The 21,056-nt window shown below is 38.7% G+C and overlaps 1 protein-coding gene across 4 annotated transcripts in view; it reads right to left on the reverse strand.

Annotated features, from left to right (window-relative positions):
• IFT56 (intraflagellar transport 56) overlaps window positions 1-21,056 on the reverse strand; it is a 65,803-nt gene that overhangs the window by 33,278 nt on the left and 11,469 nt on the right. For all 4 annotated transcript variants that reach the window (XM_011723705.3, XM_011723706.3, XM_024789545.2 and 1 more), the window contains exons 6-7: window positions 18,037-18,182; window positions 15,995-16,166 (exon numbers count right to left, since the gene is read on the reverse strand). In XM_011723705.3, the coding sequence (XP_011722007.1) occupies window positions 15,995-16,166; window positions 18,037-18,182 (318 nt within the window). The remainder of the gene's footprint in view (window positions 1-15,994; window positions 16,167-18,036; window positions 18,183-21,056) is intronic.

Genomic DNA, 21,056 nt, shown 5'->3' on the forward strand with positions numbered 1-21,056 from the left:
TGGAGTGCAGTGGCCAGATCTCAGCTCACTGCAAGCTCCGCCTCCCGGGTTCCCGCCATTCTCCTGCCTCAGCCTCCCGAGTAGCTGGGACCACAGGCGCCGCCACCTCGCCCGGCTAATTTTTTGTGTTTTTAGTAGAGACGGGGTTTCGCCGTGTTAGCCAGGATGGTCTCGATCTCCTGACCTTGTGATCCGCCCGTCTCGGCCTCCCAAAGTGCTGGGATTACAGGCTTGAGCCACCGCGCCCGGCCAATGATCTCAAAGAATTTTTGTTTATGTGGCAAATAGCCCTCAATACTTATCATATTAGAAATTAAAACAGAAAAATTTAAGTATTCAATTCATCGAAAATGGTAGTAATAATATGCCTTAAAATATGTCGGAATTAACATTTGGTCTCAATTTCAGAGCAACTTGTCATTTCTGAAAATAAAAACAATCAAATTTTTTTAAAAGTTTAAAAATAGGCCAGCCGCGGTGGCTCAGGCCTGTAATCCCAGCACTTTGGGAGGCCGAGACGGGCGGATCACAAGGTCAGGAGATCGAGACCATCCTGGCTAACATGGTGAAACCCCGTCTCTACTAAAAATACAAAAAATTAGCTGGGCGTGGTGGCGGGCACCTGTAGTCCCAGCTACTCGGAGGCTGAGGCAGGAGAATGGCGTGAAGGTGGAGCTTGCAGTGAGCCGAGATCGCGCCACTGCACTCCAGCCTGGGTGACAGAGCAAGACTACGTCTCAAAAAACAAAAAAAAAAGTTTAAAAATAACAATAATAAACCCCACTACAAATTGACTTACATATTTTTTTACTTTAAAAAACTGTATTTATCAAATCAAAAATTTAGTGAGAACAGTGTTATTGTTTTACATTTTTTGCAAATCTCTTTAATGTCTGGCTTAACAGAGGATAGATGGATTGTAATATCTGTATCTGCATTCGATCTATTTTGAGTCCATATTGTGCCAGGTGACAAGGACAAAAAAGAAAGCCCAATACCAGTACAAGGTGGGAAGTCTAGTGAAAGACCCTTCCCACAATCAGCAGGAACTACTAAAGAGCTACATGGCAAAGGAAGGATAAAATGGAATTTTCTATGAACTTTTTGGGGACACCTTGAACATAAATTAATAAAATAAAAAAAAGTTGTATAATAGGATTAAAAACAAAAGTTGGTTTTTGAAAAGACTAAAAAAATGTGAAAATGTAAACGAAATTATCAAATTTTTAGAAAAATACAACTTACCAAAAATAACAGAAGAAGAAATAGAAAACATGCATAGTCTTATAACGACTAAAGGAACTGAATTAGGTAATTTAAAATCTTCCAAACCTAGACAGTTTTATCAATAAGTTCTACCAAACATTTAAGAAAAAGCCAATGTTATACGAACTCTTCCAGAAAGTAGAAACATATGGTACCTGCTTCAATTAATTCATTTTCCTTTGAGATAACCTTTGCACCAAATCCTGACAAGAACTATACCAAAAAAGCAAATTATAAACCAATCAAACCAATATGTATTGATGCAACAAATTAAATAATAGCTATCTAATATGTGATATGTAAAGAGAAGAATAAACCATGATGAAGCTGGGTTTATTCTGGTATAAAGTTGATTTTTAAAATTTTTTATTTTTTTGAGACAGGGTCTCACTCTGCTGCCCAGGCTGGAGTTCAGTGGTGCCATCTTGACTCACTGCAACCCCTGTCCCCCAGGCTCAAGTGATCCTCCCACCTCAGCCTCCCAAGTGTCTGGGACCACAGCTACACACCACCACACCAGGGTAATTTTTCTATTTTTAGTAGAGATGGGATTTCACCGTGTTGTCTAGGCTGGTCTCAAACTCCTGACCTCAAATGATCCCCCCACCTCAGCCTCCCAAAGTGGTGGGATTACAGATGTGAGCCACCACGTTCAGCCTAAAGTTGATTTAACAATAGAAAATACTTCAAATAATTTGCCACAAGAATAAAGGAAAATATGATCGTTTCAATAGACAAAGAATACACGATGTTATACTTCAACATCTGATCCTTATGAAACCTCTTAGCAAACTAACACTGGAAGGGAATTTCCTTAATCTGATAAAGGATATCTTTTTAAATCTACATTAAACATCATGTTTAATGATGAAATATCATTTCTTAATGATGAAATATCATCAAAAACTTTCGTTTTGAGACAAAAAACCTTACAAGTGTGTGTGTGTATATATATGTATATGTATTTTTTTTTTTTAGATGGTATTTAGCTGTGTTGCCCAGGCTGGAGTGCAGTGGTGCAATCTTGGGTCACTGCAACCTCCGCCTCCCGGATTCAAGCGATTCTCCTGCTTCAGCCTCCCAAGTAGCTGAGATTACAGGTGCATGCCACCACGCTCGGCTAATTTTTGTATTTTTAGTAGAGACGGGGTTTCACTGTGTTGACCAGGCTGGTCTTGAACTCCTGCCTGCATGATCTGCCTGCCTTGGCCTCCCAAAGTGCTGGGATTATAAGTGTGAGCCACTGCACCCAGCTACAACAATATTTCAAATATTCAACAATGTTCCAGAGGCCCTAGTCGTGCAATAAGAGAGAAATAAAATTATAAGAATTAGAAAGGAAGAAACAAAATAATGATATGATTATATATATACATATATATAAAATACAAATGGATTTACAGGTAAATTATTAGGATTAATAAGAGATTTCTCAAAAGATGACATGCTAATGACCAACAGGTATATGAAAAAATGTTCAGCACTACTAATCATCAAGGAAATGCAAATAAAAACCACAATGTGATATCATCTCATTCCAGTTAGAATGGCTATTATCAAAAACACAAAAGATTACAAGAGTTGGCAAGGATGTCGAGAAAAGGGAACCCTTGTGCACTGTTGGTGGGAATGTGAATTAGTAGTGTAGCCATTATGACAAACAGCATGTAGATTCCTCAAAAAATTAAAAATAGAATTACCATACGATCCAGCAATCCTACTACTGGATATCTATCCAAAGGAAATGAAATCAGTATGTCAAAGAGGTATCTGCACTCCCATGTTCATTGCAGCGTTATTCACAGTAGTCAAGATATGGAAGTAATCTAAGTGCTATCAACAGACAAATGAATAAAGAAAATGTGGTAAATAAACAATGAAACTATTCAGCCTTAAAAAAGAAGGCAATTCCATCATTTGCAACAACATGAATGAACCTGAAGGACATTAGTTAAGTGAAATAAGCCAGACACAGAAAGACAACCACCACATGATGTCACTTGTATGTGGAATCTAAAAAAGTTGAACTCACAGAAGCAGAAAGTAGAAGAGTAGTAACCAGGGCCTGGAGCCAGGAGGGTGAAGATTGGGAAGATGTTGGTCAAAGGATACATTATTTCAGATGGAGGGGAGGAATAAGTTCAATGAATCTATTGTACAACATAGTATACATTATATACAACATAATGTACAACACTATTGCACAACAATGACTTCTAGTTAATGACAATGTATTATATATTTAAAAATTGCTAAGAGAGTAGACTTGAAGTGTTCTCACCACAAAAAAAAATGTGGGTAATACATATGTTAATTAGCTTGATGTGACCATTCTACAATGTATACATATTTCAAAACAACATGCTGTACACCATACATATATACAATTTTTGTTGCTTTAAAAAATTGTTTAATGTAACTTAAAACAAGATAATCTAGCAAGATCTCTTAAGTTGACCTCTTAAATTGATCCAAAGTCAATTTTTTTAAAAAGTTTTATTTTATTTTATGTGAACAGAGTCTCACTCTGTCACCCAGGCTGCAGTGCACTCCAGTGCAACCTCCATCTCCTGGGTTCAAGCAATTCTCCTGCCTCAGCCTCCCAAGTAGCTGGGATTACAGGCGTGCACCATCATGCTCAGCTAATTTTTGTATTTTTAATAGAGACAGGGTTTGACCATGTCGGCCAGGTTGGTCTCAAACTCCTGACCTCAAATGATCCACCAGCCTCAGCCTCCCAAAGTGCTGGGATTACAGGCATAAGCTACCACACCCAGCCGATCTTAGGTCAGTTAAAAAAATCTACTGTAGAACTTACTCTTTCCCAGCTGGAACCATGAAAAGTGTCAAAGAAAAAAAAAAAAAGGGTTCCAGCTGTGCCAGAACTCCTTAAGGAAAAGCATGGCAAAGGAATTTCATAGAGTTGAAGATTAAGAACCTGACAAAGACGTTTTTCCAAAAGAGACTTCAAAAGGAAAGAAGGTGGCCAGGTGCAGTGGCTCACACCTGTAATCCTAGCACTTCGGGAAGCCAAGGTGGGTGGATCACTTGAGGTCAGGAGTTCAAGACCAGCCTGGCCAAAGTGGTGAAACCCATCTCTACTAAAAATCAAAAATTAGTCAGGCATGGTGGTGGATATCTGTAATCCCAGTTACTCGGGAGGCTGAGGCAGGAGAATAGCTTTAACCCAGGAGACAGAGATTGTAGTGAGCCAAGATCACACCATTGTACTCCAGCCTGGATGACAGAGCTAGACTCTTTCTCAAAAAAAAAAAAAAGGCAAGAAGGAGGCTTTTATATGAAACAGTTAAGCACTACCACAAGAAATACAGGCAGATGTACAGACCTGAGACTCCAGTGGCTAGGATGGTAAGAAAAGCTGGTAACTTCTACATACCTGTAGAACCTAAATTGGCATTTCTCATCAGAATCAGAGGTATCAATGGTGTGGGCCCAACGGTCTGAAGCCTTCCCTTTGCCAAATCTTCAGTGGCACCTTTGTTAAACTCAAGAAGGCTTTAGTTAACATGATAAGGACCGTAAAAGCATATATTACATGGGAGTATCCAAACCTGAGGTCAGTAAATGAACTGATCTACAAGCATGGTTATGGTAAAATCAGTAAGAAGCAAATTGCCTTCACAAACAACACTTTGATTGCTTGATCTCTCAGTAAATATGTCATCATCTGCATGCAAGATCAGATTCATGAGATCTATACTGTTGGAAAACACTTCAAAGAAACAAACAACTTCCTGTGGCCCTTCAAATGATCTCCATGAGGTGAAATGATGAGAAATACCACCCACTTGGTAGAAGGTGGAGATGCTGGCAACAGGGAAGACTAGATAAACAGGCATATCAGAAGGATGAACTAAGGTAACCACTGTGATTATTTTTGTAATTGGTCAGTTAATAAACAGTGACTGGTTTCAAACTGAAAAAAAATCTATTGTAGTTCTACACATCACTACAAAAAGTCAAAAAATGAAATTTTAAAATAAGATACCACTTACAATAACATACAAAATACCAAGTTCCTAGAAGCAAATCTAACAAAACATGTAAAAAGACCAATACAAAGGCCAAGCACAGTGGCTTACGCCTATAATCTCAGTGCTTTGGGAAGCCAAGGCAGGCAGATCACTTGAGCCCAGGAGTTCAAGACCAACCTTAGCAATGTAGTGAGACCTGTCTCTATGTAAACATTTTTAAAAATTAGTTGGGCACAGTTGCACACACCTGTAGCCCCAGCTACTTGGGAGGCTGAGGCACAAAGATCACTCAAACCTGGAAGGCAGAGGTTATTGTAAGCCATGATCCAGCCACTGCACTCCATCTAGCCTGGGTGACACAGCCAGAGCTTGTCTCAAAAAAAAAAAAAGAAAAAAGAAAAAAAAAAAAAAAAAAGACCAATACAAATAAAAAAAAAAAAGCACAAAACCTGACTGAAAGAAATTAAAGATCTGGCCGGGCGCAGTGGCTCACGCCTGTAATCCCAGCACTTTTGGAGGCCCAGGCGGGTGGATCACCAGCGGTCAGGAATTCAAGACCAGCCTGGCCAACATGGTAAAGCCCCGTCTCTACTAAAAATACAAAAGATTAGCTGGGTGTGGTGGTGGACGCCTGTAATCCCAGCTACTTGGGAGGCTGAGGCAGGAGAATCGCCTGAACCTAGGAGGTGGAGGTTGTAGTCAGCCAAGATCATGCCACAGCACTCCAGCCTAGGCAATAAGAGCAAAACTTCGTCTCAAAAAAAAAAATGAAATTAAAGATCTAAATAAATGGAGAAAGATACTATATTCATGAATTTAAAGACTTAATATAAAACTATTAATTATCTCCCAACTCATCCATGGATTCAAAGCAACACAATTAAAATCCCGACAGGTTTGTTTCTGTTTGGATTTGGCAGGCTTGTTTTACAATTCATACTGAAAGATAAAGAGCCAAGAATAACCAAGACCCCCTTGAAGACTAAGCATGGCAAAACTTGCTAGACCCACTACATGTGATACTTTTTTTTTTGAGACAGAGTCTCACTCTGTCGCCTGGCTGTAGTGCAGTGGCTCGATCTCGGCTTACTGCAACTTCTGCCGCCCACCCAGGTTCAAGTGATTCTCCTGCCTCAGCCTCCCGAGCAGCTGGGATTACAGGCACCTGCCACCACACCCAGCTAAATTTTTTTGTAGTTTTAGTAGAGAAGCGGTTTCATCTTGTTGGCCATGCTGTTCTCAAACTCCTGACCTCGTGATCCGCCCGCCTCAGCCTCCCAAAGTGCTGGGATTACAGGTGTGAGCCACCGTGCCTGGCCTACATGTGAAACTTGATTACAAATCTGTAGTGATTAAGGCCGTATGGTAATGAGAGCAAGGATACACAAATGGATCAACATAATACAGAGTTCAGAAGCAGACATATCTAAACACTGGAATTATTTTCCAAAGGTGGCAGAATAGTAGGAAAAGACTGATCTTTTCAATAAATGGTCTGAAACAATGAGTTATTCTTATGAAAAAAAATAAAATTTGACCTCTGCCTCACAGTCTACACAAAAATCAATTCCATGTAGAATATGGACTTACGTATAAAAGAAAATTAGGAAATAAACAACATACCCTAAATAACAAATGGGCCAACAAACCAAAAATAAAATTAGAAAATACTTTGAGATAAATGAAAGATACAATATAACAAAACTTATGGGATGCAGTTAAAGCAGTGCTTAGAGGAAATTTTATAGTTGTAAATGCCTATATTTAAAAAAGAAAATAAGAAAGACCACAAATTAATAACCTAATTGTAAAAAAAAGAGAAAACTAAACATAAAGCATACAGAGGAAGGGAAAAAATAAAGATTAGAGCAGAAATCAATTAAATAGACAAGAGAATGGAGAAAATCAATGAAACCAAAACCTGGTTCCTTGAAAAGATTAAGAAAACTTTTAGCTAGATTGACCAAGAAAAAAACAATAAACTCAATTTACTAGAATCAGAAATGAAAGAAGGAACAATACTACTGACCTTAGAGAAATAAAAAGGATTACAGAAGAATACTATGAACAAGTATAGGCCAATATATTAGATAATTGAAGTGAAAGGGATAAATTCCTAGAAAGACATAAACTATCAGAACTGACTCAAGAAGAAATACTATTAATAGACCTACAACATGGATCGATGTGCACAGACTGACTTAATGTCATTAAGGTAGTATTAAGCCCCAAACTGATCTTTAGAGTCAATGCAATCCCTAAAGAAAGAAATTAGATTAATAATTTTAAAACTGCACTGAAATAAAAAGCCCAGGCCCAGATGGCTTCACTGCTTAATTATACCACTTAAAGAAGAGTTAATACCAATTCTTCACAAACTCTTCCAAAACACAGAAGACGGAACTTTTCCCCTTATACTATGTGGCTAGTATTACCCCAATACCATAACCAAAAAAAAAAAAAAAAAAAAAAAATTACAAGAGAAGAAAATGATCAATATCTTTTTTGAATATGGACACAAAATCCTCCAAAAAGTTCTTAGCAAATGGAATCCTGTAATACATTAAAAAGATTATTCACGATGACCAAGTGAGATTTATTCCAGGAATACAAGGGCGGTTTTTTTTTTTTTTTTTTTTTTTTTTTTTTGAGACGGAGTCTCGCTGTGTCTCCCAGGCTGGGGTGCAGTGGCGTGATCTCGGCTCACTGCAAGCTCCGCCTCCCGGGTTCACGCCATTCTCCCGCCTCAGCCTCCCAAGTAGCTGAGACTACAGGCGCCCACCACCACGCCCGGCTAGTTTTTTGTATTTTTAGTAGAGACGGGGTTTCACCATGTTAGCCAGGATAGTCTCGATCTCCTGACCTCGTGATCCACCCGCCTCGGCCTCCCAAAGTGCTGGGATTACAGGCTTGAGCCACCGCGCCCGGCCTTACAAGGGCGGTTTAACATTCAAAAATCAATTAATATAATATACCATATCAATAGAATAAAAACCAAAAACTAAATGATCATCTCAATAGCTACAGAAAAAGCAGTTCCATTTAACATCCTTTCATGATAAAAACATTTGGAAGTTCCCCCACTTGAGAAAGAACATTTACAAAAAACCCACAACTAACATCATACTTAACAGTGAAATACTGGATGATTTCCACCTATGATCAGGAACAAGACAAGGATATCTGCTCTCAGCACTTCTATTCAACATTGTACTGAAGGTTCTTGTCAGGCCTCTGAGCCCAAGCCAAGCCATCGCATCCCCTGTGACTTGCACATCCGCCCAGATGGCCTGAAGTAACTGAAGAATCACAAAAGAAGTGAAAATGCCCTGCCCCGCCTTAACCGATGACATTCCACCACAAAAGAAGTGAAAATGGCCGGTCCTTGCCTTAAGTGATGACATTACCTAGTGACCTTTTCTGGGCTCATCCTGGCTCAAAAACCTCCCCCACTGAGCACCTTGTGACTCCCACTCCTGCCCGCCAGAGAACAACCCCCCCTTTGACTGTAATATTCCTTTACTTACCCAAATCCTATAAAACGGTCCCACCCTTATCTCCCTTCGCTGACTCTTTTCGGACTCAGCCCACCTGCACCCAGGTGATTAAAAAGCTTTATTGCTCACACAAAGCCTGTTTGGTGGTCTCTTCACACGGATGCGCATGACAGTTCTAGCCAGGGCAATTAGACAAGAAAAAGAAAGAAGGGGCATCCAGACTGGAAAGGTAGTAGTAAAACTATCCTGATTCACAAATTAATCTTATATATGGAAAATCCTCCTGAAAATCTTCAAGAAAGCTAATAAATGAGTTCAGCAAGGTTTCAGGATACACTCAATACAAAAATCAGTAGTACTTCTATTCTCTTGCAATGAACAATTCAAAAATGAAATTAAGGCAACAAGTTAATTTACAATAGCATCAAAAATAATAAAATAGTAATAAATTTAACAAAAGAAATGGAAAACTTGCCCCATAAAAACCACCAAATATTGTTGAAAGAAATTTAAAAACACCTAAATAAATGGAAAAATATTCCATGTGAATGGATTTAAAGACTTAACGTTATTAAGAGAGCATTAATCCCCAAACTGATCTTTAATGCAATCCCTATCAGAATCCAATCTAGGTTCTCTGTTGGAATTGATAAGCTGATTCTAAAATTCATATTGAATTGTAAGAGATCAGAGTAACCAAAACAAGCTTGGAAAACAAGCAACAAATTAGGAGGCCTCATACTTCCTGATTTCAAAACTTGTTACAAGTAAGGAAGATAGTGTAGTATTAATGTAAGGATAGACATATAGACCAACGGAAGAGAACTGAGTCCAGAAGAAATGAATCCATTTGTCTATGGTAAACTGATTTTCAACAAGGGTGCCAAGACCATTCAAAGGATGAAAGAATAGTCTCTTCAACAAATGGTGCTGAAATAATTGGATATTCACATGCAAAAGAATCAAGTTGGACTTTTGCCTCATGACATTTACAAATGTTAATTCAAAATGGATCAGAGACCTAAAAGCTAAGATTATAAAACTCTTAGTGGAAAAACCAGGGGGAAATCTTCATGGCCCGGGACTTGGCAATGGAATCTTAGATATAACACCGAAAGCATAAGAAACAAAAGGCAAAAAAAAAAAAAAAAAAAAAAAAAGAGATAACTTTGACTTCATCAAAATTAAAAACTTTTGTACTTCAAAAAAAAAACACTATTAAGAAAATGAGCCGGGCGTGGTGGCTCACGCCTGTAATCCCAGCACTTTGGGAGGCCGAGTCAGGTAGATCACCAGGTCAGGAGATTGAGATCATCCTGGCTAACACGGTGAAACCCCGTCTCTACTAAAAATACAAAAAAAATTAGCCGGGCGAGGTGGCGGGCGCCTGTAGTCCCAGGTACTCGGGAGGCTGAGGCAGGAGAATGGCATGAACCTAGGAGGCAGAGCTTGCAGTGAGCCGAGATGGCGCCACTGCACTCCAGCCTGGGCAACAGTGCGAGACTCTATCTCAAAAAAAAAAAAGAAAGAAAAGAAAAGAAAATGAAGAGACAATCTTCTACAGGATAGGAGAAAATATTTGCAATTCATGTATCTGATAAGGGACTGTACCTAGAATATATAAAGAACACGTGAAACTCAATAACAAAAAGACAAATAACTTATTTCAAAAATGGGCAAAGAATAAAACATTTCTACAAAAAAGATAAGCAAATGGCCGACAGGCACATGAAACAATGCTCAACATCATTAGTCATCAGGGAAATGCAAATAGAAACCACAAGATTCCACTTCACACCACTAGAATGGATGGCTAGAGTCAAAAAGTCAGATGATAACAACTGTTGGCAAGAACGCAAAGAAATCAAAATGTTTATAAACTGCTGGTGGGAATGTAAAACGGTGCGGTTACTTTAGAACACTCTGGCAGTTCCCCAGACAATTAAATATAGAGTTACCATATGACCCAGCGATTCCACTCCTAGGTATAAACCCGAGAGGGCTGAAAACATACATACAAACAAAAACTTACACAAAAAGTATAATGTTTATAGAAGCAGCATTTATAATAGGCAAAAGTTGGAAATAATACAAGTATCTATCAACTGATGAATGGAAAAAACTAAAAAAGGTATATTCATAAAACAAAATATTATTTGGTCATAAAAATGAATAAAATACTAATACATGCTACAACATGATGAACCTTGTAAACATTATGCTAAGTAAAAGGTGCCGATCATAAAGACCAAATATTATATGATTCCATATATATATGAAATATCCACAGCAGGCAAATACATAAAGACAAAGCACATTAGTGGTTGCTTAGGGCTGGGGGAATGGGGCAACAGGGGTTGATAGTTGAAGGGTATGACTTTTTTTTTTTGAGACGGAGTATCAGTCACCCAGGTTGGAGTACAGTGGCACAATCTCAGCTTACCGCAACCTCTGCCTCCCAGATTCAAGTGATTCTCGTGTCTCAATTTCCTGAGTAGCTGGGATTACAGGTGTGCGCCACCACGCCCAGATAACTTTTGTAATTTTTAGTAGAGATAGGGTTTCACCATGTTGGCTAGGTTGGTCTCGAACTCCTGACCTTGTGATCCACCTGCCTCGGACTCCCGAAATGCCAGGATTACAGGTGTGAGCCACCGCGCTCAGCCATTTCTTTTATTTTTTTGGAGATGGAGTCTTGCTCTGTTGCCCAGGCTGGAGTGCAATGGTGCAATCTCAGCTCATTGCAACCTCCGCCTCCCGGGTTTAAGCAATTCTCCTATCTCAGCCTCCCAAGTAGCTGGGACTACAGGCACACGTGGCCACGCCCAGCTAAGCTAATTTTTTGTATTTTAGTAGAGTCGGGGTTTCGTTGTGTTGCCCAGGCTGGTCTTGAACTCCTGAGCTCGGGCAATCTGCCCGCCTTGGCCTCCCAAAGTGCTAGGATTACAGGCATGAGCCATGGTGCCTGGCCAACATTTCTTTTCGAGATAATGAAATGTCCTAAAATCGACTGTGGTGATGGTTGCACTTAAGCTGTGACTATACTAAAAAACCAATTGTACACTTTAAAAGGGTGAATTATATGATATGTTAATTATATCTCAATAAAGCCATATAAAAATAAAACTATAAATTGAAGATGTAGGTCATCATATCTACGTTAGAATGAAAGTGACCTTTCCAAAAACATGACACCAATGTTAGAAACCATGTAAGAAATATTTCACGTGAAACGTATCCTTTATGTTCTGTTCTATTTAACATACATATTAGGGTTTGTCTTTTCTAATTTACTAATCTTTGTCTTTTAATTGGAGAACTTAATCCTTTAAAATATATTGTAATTACAGAAAATTTGTGCTTACAAAGTAAAATAGGCTATTAGAAGATAATATCAGAATTGATTGGGCACAGTTGCTCATGCCTATAATTCCAGAGCTTTGTGTGCTCAAGGTAGAAGGATTAGTTGAGGCCAGAAGTTTGAGACCAGCCTGGGCAACATAACAAGACCCCATCTCTACAGAAAATTTTAAAATTGGCCAGGCATGGTGGTGCATGTCTGTAGTCCCAGCTACTTGGGAGGCTGAGGCAAAAGGATCACTTGAGCCCAAGAGTTTGAGGCTGCAATGAGCTATGACTGTGCTACCGCACAGCCTTGGTGACACAGTGAGACACTGTCTCTAAATAAATAAATAGATACATTTTTTAAAAAGATGGTATCAGAAAATATAATCTTGAGCTAGGAAATGCTTTCTTTTTTCTTTTCTTTTTTCTTTTCTTTTCTTGCTCTTGTTGCCCAGGCTGGAGTGCAGTGGCGCAATCTTGGCTTACTGCAATCCCTGCCTCCTGGGTTCAAGCAATTCTCCTGCCTCAGCCTCCCAAGTAGCTGGGATTACAGGCATGTGTCACTATGCCCAGCTAATTTTGTATTTTTAGTAGAGATGGGGTTGCATCATGTTGGTCAGGCTGGTCTCGAATTCCTGACCTCAGGTGATCCACCCACCTTGGCCTCCCAAGGTGCTGGGATTACTGGTGTGAGCCACTGTGCCTGACCGGAAATGGTTTCTTAAACAAGATACAGAAAGCACTAAACATAAAGAAAAAGATCAATGTGACTATGTTTCATTCTATAAAATCTTTAATAATTACAAACATTTACTGAGAGTTTACTATGTGTATCAAGTTAAGGACTTTACATACCTCATACCATTTAATCTTCACAAGAACCTATGATGAGTCAATACTATTATTTTCCCTGTTTCACAGATGATGCTTAAGGAGGTTAAGTATTTCACCTGAAGTCACATAGCAACTATGCCAGGGTTGAAATTTGGGTCTATCTGATTCCAAGTCCAAACTCATAATCACTACCCTAGAGGCCATGCCAGTTTTGGGGGAAAAGTTCTTCAACTCTTCAGTCTCTAAAACCAGCAGCTTTCTCCTCTTTTATTTTATTTTTTTAAACCAGTATCTTACATTCAATGTTTCCATTTTTTCATCATCTACTTGCCATCCCTTCTGCCATACCCTTTATGAGAATTCCCAATCTGGGTTGTTACTCACTCACTCCTGATCTCCTTGCAACCTAGCTTCAAGCTCCAGTAATAATGATATCCTAATCAGATAAGGAAATGTAGGAAACTCTAATTAAAATGGCCTTTTCTCAGTCTTCATTTCTACTGACCTTTTGTACCTCCTCCTTCTTTAAATGTGATTCTCCTTAATTTGTCAGTCATACTTTTAATTTCTCATTCAACAAATAAGTAGTTGGCATCAACTTTGTGCAAGCATTGTGCCCAGTCCTGGGAAACAAATGTCAAAAGACACAGTCTCAACCATCAATGAGCTTGTTTAGATTGAAGATAATTAGGCAACTGACAAATAATAAGCAGAATGGAGACATTTTGTGTGTGTGTATTGCAGTATATTTTAGTGGTTAAGTCTATGTTGGAGTCAGATAGACAAAAGTTTGAGATCTGAATTTGCCACTTGTTATGTTAGTCGCGTAAGCATGAACAAGTTACTCAAAGTACTTTAAGAATTAAGTCAATCATTATAAATTATTTCCTGTTTACTTTAGAAAAGCAGGATGCTATTGGTGTTTGTGAGAGACTAAACAATGTAATATAGACCCCGTTATGCAAGTTAGAAGAATGCCTGAATTTAAATAGTTTATTAAAATTATAATAATTAAACGCAAACTCTATTTTATTGCTACCAAAAAAAGTTCTTCAGGTACATTTAACATAGCCTTCTACTGCTGGACTACATTATAAAATCAATATATAAATTACATTGACACAATGTCAAAGGAAAAAGCTTGCCTTTTGAGGTTAGAAGTACACTCTGATGTCCTAACTTGGATAATTCTAGGTGTATCCTATAGATAGGATATTGAGTAACCATACTAGACTATGGAAAAGAGATACACAGACAAACTGTAAACATTTAATAAATTGGACCATACACCAAAATTGGTAAATTTCCCCAAGACTGACTCTTGCTCTGTTGCCCAGGCTGGAGTGCAGTGGTGCAATCTCGGCTCATTGCAACCTCCTTCTCCCAGGTTCAAGCGATCCTCTAGAAAGGCAAGAATGTATTTCATTTATTTGTTCTTACTAATGGGTGAAAACTCTAAAGATACCAGATTGCAAATCCAGTCTATTACTAAACTGCTGATGCTGGAAACAAGCCAATTAGGCAGACTTGGGGGACTCTTTAGTTGAAATGACCATTATCCCAAAAATGTATTTTATTTAATATATTTGTATATACTATGTGCTCAAGTGTATAATAAGCAATTCAATTTGGAGGGCAAGGGTAGGATTTTTAAAGTTTGACACATGCAGAAATTTTACACTTAAATTTTGGTGTCTTCTGACATCAACTAAAGTAATAACCATGTTAAATTATCTATTTATATTCATATATTTATATATAGATATAGTGTAGAACATATTATCTATTCTATATCTATGTATGTATCTACCTATATCGATATATCGTATATGTATATATGTGTATATGTTAAATAAAATTATGTTATTAAAATGTTAGTAAAGTTACATGTTATTTAAAACATGTTAAATGAAATAAGAGGAGGTAACAACCTATGGCCTCCTGTGTTTTCTCGGTTTCCTATAAAATGAGAACTACAATAGCCTCTCGTCAGGGAAATTAAATAATAGATTTAAAGTGTTCCGCATGGTACCTATAAGTTAGCTAATTTCTAAGTATTTATAAAATGTCCACCATTTTTGCCTCTTGGGCTAACCTTAAAAAAGAAGTTGACGTGTACCAAGCAGAGAAAGAAGGAAGTCATTCCAGGAGGGAGAATGCTGCACACGAAGCTATGGTGGTAAGAGAATATGGCCTGTGGAACAAATTCAGTGGTTGAACTGAAGATAATAAGACTGACTAAAAGCAGGAACACTATTTAAAGGGCCAAAATAAGAGGTGAGAAACTCCTGGATTAGAATAGTAGCCAAGGAGAAGAAGGGATAGATAAAAGAGCTATCTAGGATGTATAGCTGATAGGAACTAAGGGATGATTACATGGAGATGAAGAAGAGAGCAACAGATATGCCAGGTTTCTAACGTGGTTTACTGGATGTATGTTGGTGACATTCAATCGCAGAGCCACACACATATTTTAGAGGAAGAAGCTGAAGCATTTGTTTTTTGTTTTTTGGTTTTTTTTTGAGACAGAGTCTCACTCTGTCACCTAGGCTGGAGTGCAGTGGCTCAATCTCAGCTTGCTGCAACTTCTGCCCACCTCCCACCCCCCGAGTAGCTGGGATTACAGGCATGCGCCACCACACCCGGCTATTTTTTGTATTTTTAGTAGAGATGGGGCCATGTTGGCTAGGCTGGTCTCAAACTCCTGGCCTCAAGTGATCTGCCTGCCTCGGCCTCCCAAAGTGCTGAGATTACAGGCATGAGGCACAATGCCCGGCCAGAAGCATTTGGTTTTAAACATAAACATTTGGTTTTAAATGTAAGGCATCTCGGTAAAATCATCTACAATTTAATGGACATAACACAGAGAATTCAGAAGTCAACATTCTTTTTAGAGTACCTGATAAACATATAATTATGTTCTTATAGAATCACACTGGCAATGACAAAGGGATATTAATCAAGACTTAAAGATAGCAGAGTTTCATGAATAACTTGGAAAGTATAAAGTAATTCAAATTGGAATGAAGTACATTAAAAACACACTTTCATCAATACCTCAGCTGCTCTGCCGTTGTAAAGGCGAAAATGATTACAGGCTTTAAGATTGAGTGCGATGGTACTATCAGGAATTTGCTGAAGGTAAACAGCCAAAACTTCTTGAGACACATCATAGTAATCCAACTTATAGTAGCAGAGGGCCACGTAAACATTGAGGGCAAGGTATTCCCTATTAGATGAAATAATTAGGGTTAACCATTTAAGTCTACTTCACAGAAATGTCAAATTACAAAGCTCAAATAGACAAGGCAAAGAGGACAGTTCATGAATCTGCCTTAGGAAGAAAGAGGGTAAGATATAATCAGTATAATTATTTTCTTTTTGCATTGCAATATTTGGGTGTTTCGATATAAGTAGAGTGAAGGATGACAACTAGAGAAGAAAGGGAAAGTTCATGCTGTTCATATTGAAAAACTAATATATGTGATAATTGAACATAAACACAAGTACACTCCACACAGAAGACCAACAGACAAGACACGTAGGCTTGATGGCTCGAAATGGAAGCAGGTAGGAGGTAATGCAAAAGAGGATGGAAGGAAGGGGGATGAGATATTTTTGGGAAGGGAGAGAGAGGCCAAGTGTTTAGTGATAAAGTTGGAATGTAAATTCTTTTTTTTTTTTTTTTTTTTTTTTTTTTTGAGACGGAGTCTCGCTCTGTCACCCAGGCTGGAGTGCTGTGGCCGGATCTCAGCTCACTGCAAGCTCCGCCTCCCGGGTTCCCGCCATTCTCCTGCCTCAGCCTCCCGAGTAGCCGGGACTACAGGCACCCGCCACCTCGCCCGGCTAGTTTTTTTTTTTGTATTTTTTAGTACAGACGGGGTTTCACCGTGTTAGCCAGGATGGTCTCGATCTCCTGACCTCGTGATCCGCCCGTCTCGGCCTCCCAAAGTGCTGGGATTACAGGCTTGAGCCACCGCGCCCGGCATGGAATGTAAATTCTTAAGAATGGTTTGGGGCCGGGCGCGGTGGCTCAAGCCTGTAATCCCAGCACTTTGGGAGGCCGAGACGGGCGGATCACGAGGTCAGGAGATCGAGACCATCCTGGCTAACACGGTGAAACCCCGTCTCCACTAAAAAATACAAAAAAAAAAAACTAGCCGGGCGAGGTGGCGGGCGCCTGTAGTCCCGGCTACTCGGGAGGCTGAGGCAGGAGAATGGCGTGAACCCGGGAGGCGGAGCTTGCAGTGAGCTGAGATCCGGCCACTGCACTCCAGCCTGGGCGACAGAGTGAGACTCCGTCTCAAAAAAAAAAAAAAAAGGGCCGGGCGCGGTGGCTCAAGCCTGTAATCCTAGCACTTTGGGAGGCCGAGACGGGCGGATCACGAGGTCAGGAGATCGAGACCATCCTGGCTAACACGGTGAAACCCCGTCTCTACTAAAAATACAAGAAAATTAGCCGGGCGTGGTGGCAGGCGCCTGTAGTCCCAGCTACTCGGGAGGCTGAGGCAGGAGAATGGCGTGAACCCGGGGGGGCGGAGCTTTCAGTGAGCCGAGATCGCGCCACTGCACTCCAGCCTGGGGCACAGAGCAAGACTCCGTCTCAAAAAAAAAAAAAAAAAAAAAAAAAAAAAAAGGTTTGTATCTAATTTTGTCAGCAAGTTACCTACAATGTAACTATAACACTAAGTCTGATACATCTAGACCATACATTTCAACAGGGGTAATATCAATATCACCCCCAAAGGGGAAAAATTGGTTCTTATCGGAGGATGAAAAAATCATATTCATTTAATATGTAAAGCACTGTTATACATATAGTACATACATGGATATATATTAATATACATATATCAGTATATTAAAATTTCATGGGAGGGCAGTTGGGGGAAGAGTCTTTTAGAAGGGTGACAACGCAAAAAAAGGTAGAGAAAGCCTGATTTAGACAATATCTAATTCTTAATCTCACCAAATTATCAACTAAACAGATTTGAACGCATGGTGGTACTAGATCCAGAGGACACTAGATTCTCAAACTAGTTACAGAAGAAACTAAAAAAAATGAAAAAAATGTAGAGTAGGCATAAAAGGACACAGACCTGTTATCTAGCAGTATTCGCTTATATATATCAATAGCTTCTTGGTAGTGAGATCGCATATAGTGGATTGAGGCCAAACTGAGTTGATCTTCTGTGACATCCTGAAGATTTTGATGAAAGCTCATCAATTTTTTCTCATCATTAAACTAAAATTGTGAGAGTGGAAAAGACATGTAAAGATTCACATTAGTGTTGCTAGAGAAATCAATATCTAAGTGATCGAGATTTTAACTCTTCTTTAGCCATTGTGTCTCTCTCTTCTTCCTATTTCCCTTAGGTTCCTTGTCTTCTATTTCATTTCCTCTGCAAAGAAAGAATGCAAATAGCCTTGGGAGGCATAGCTTGACAACCACAGTGGAAAGCCCTTAGGTTACAGTTAATATTATTTGACCCCTCCCCTTATCTTTTCTTTATATTTTCTCCCTTTCCTTTTATTTTCTGTCTAGTCTCTTTACTAATACCTGGTAACATTTTTAATCTGTTCTTTCTTTCTTTCTTTTCTTTTTTTTTTTTTTTGAGATGGATTCTTGCCCTGTCCCCCAGGCTGGAGTACAATGGCACAATCTCGGCTCACTGAAACCTCTGCCTCCTGGGTTCAAGCAATTCTCCAGCCTCAGCCTCCCAAGTCCCTGGGATTACAGGTGCATGCCACCACGCCTGGCTAAGTTTTTGTATCTTTAATACAGATGGGGTTTCACCATGTTGGCCAGGCTAGTCTTGAACTCCTGACCTTGTGATCGACCCGCCTTGGCCTCCCAAAGTGCTGGGATTACAGGCATGAGCCACTGTGCCCAGCCAATCTGTTCTTTCATATCTCATTCTACTTGGTAGACAATAGGGAATCAAAATGTACTTCTCATCATGTAACTTAGTGAATTCAATTTTTAATTTCCTGCTCAACATTTTTTCATCCTTTCTTCAGTTACCATACATTGTTGTTGTTTGAGATTGTCAGAATTCTAACCTTGTAATGCTTATTTTGTTAGATGGCTGCTGCAAATATTAGTTGCCTTTTGCTTATATATGGGGCAGAACAGATATATTTTTGATAGTGACCCTTAATATGTAGATTGCTCACTGCCTGATACAGAGAATGACTTATTAGCTTAAAAATTTTGTAAAGAATTGTCTTCTGTAGACTATCTAGTTACATGGAAAAATGTTTATGATACACTTTTAAGTGAAAAGCCTGGTTATAAAACAATATATACTATGATCCAAATTTGGCAATATAAATATACATATATATACACACACATAAAAATACAAATTTTTTATAGACTGGAAGAAAAGAGAGTAAAATATTACAGTGTTAGCTTTAAGTGGCAGTCTTACAGGAAATCTTGATTTTTGTGTGTATTTTGTTATTTCCTAAAAGTACTATGATAAACATGTATTATTTTTGTAATCAGAAGAAAAACACAGTAAAATATATTTCTTTAAATTCAATCAAAGACTTTCACTACTAAATAATATTAGAGAAGCTTGTAGTAGGCAGTGCTCCCACCAAGAACATCTAGAAAATCTTAAAAACTACTGAAAAATCTATGTGAGAGGGGCCGGGGCAGTGGCTCACGCCTGTAATCCCAGCACTCGAAGAGGCTGAGGCGAGCAGATCACTTGAGCTCAGGTATGTGAGACCAGCCTGGGCAACATGGTGAAACCCTGTCTCTACAAAAATTCGCTGGGCATGGTGGTGCACACTTGTAATCTCAATTACTTGGGAGGCTGAGGCACAAGGATTGCTCGAGCCTGGGAGGCAGAGGTTATAGTAAGCTGAGATGGCGCCATTGCACTCCAGCCTGGGTGACTGGGAGTGAAATCTTGTCTCAAAAAAACAACAACAAAAAAATCTGTGTGAAGGGTTCATAGAGCTACCAAGTGAGTGAAGACTTCAGATACCAAGATCCCAAGCAGAACAAAAGTGCAAAGAGTGATTCTGATATTTAGTACCATTTTTCTCTAATGGTACCTACCAATTCTCAATTGGTGACTGAGTTGCTGAAAACTAAGCAGAGCTTCAAGAAGTCTTATAGGCTTAATGGACAAAAAAAAATAGAGATTGGAGCCCACCAGGTTATCAGTTGGGACCCCTGGAAAGCTACCCTAGAAACAGAAGTAAAATAGAAATAGACCAGCTTTAAATCGTTGTAATCTCTGACAGGTATCAGTTGATTTGCCCCTTTTCTATGTGCTTGCCAGAAGTAAAAGTAAATTCTAAATCCTTTCTGGAAGAAGACAAAATCATCCAGATACTCAAATTATCTCTATATATTTTAATATACAATAGCCAGCATTAAACACAATATTGCCAAGCAAACCAGGAGATAAGAACATTTGACTGAAAACCAAGAAACAGCTGTCCAGAGATACACTATAGGAATTACTAGACATGGATTTTAAAAATAACTGTTATTAATATGTTTAAGAAATTAAATTAAAAATTAGGAAATTTTAACTGGAAATTAGAAATTTAAAAAGTAATAAAATGTGATTTCTAAAAATAAGACAATAACTGAAATTAAGAATGAAATAGATAAATAGAATAGCTGATTAGACAGCTGAAGAATGATGATTAGTAAAATAAATTTCTGCAGGAAATATATAGAAAATGTGACAAAGTGTTTACATGTGATACAAATTAAAGGTCTACATACCTACATGTTACTGGGAGCCTAAAAGGAAAGAAGAGTATAGAGTAGAAGCAAAATTTGAAGTAATAATGACCAAGGATTTTTTTTAATTAAAAAAAGAAAAAACCTCGAGCAAGCGCTATGAACCTGATGTAGTGTAATACAAAGAAAACCATATCTGGGAATATTATAGGAAAAGTGCCAGTAACAAAAACCAACGTATACATCTTAAACATGATCAGAAAAAAACATCTTCACAGGAGCAGCAATAAGACTGATGGCTAACGTCTCAGTAGAGACAAGGTCCTAGGAAGCAATAAAGCAACATCTTCAAAATGCTAAGCAAAAATAATTACCTACCTAGAACTCTACACTGAGAAAAAAATG

This window comes from Macaca nemestrina, chromosome 4, assembly GCF_043159975.1.
Source record: "Macaca nemestrina isolate mMacNem1 chromosome 4, mMacNem.hap1, whole genome shotgun sequence".
NCBI lineage: Eukaryota > Metazoa > Chordata > Mammalia > Primates > Cercopithecidae > Macaca > Macaca nemestrina.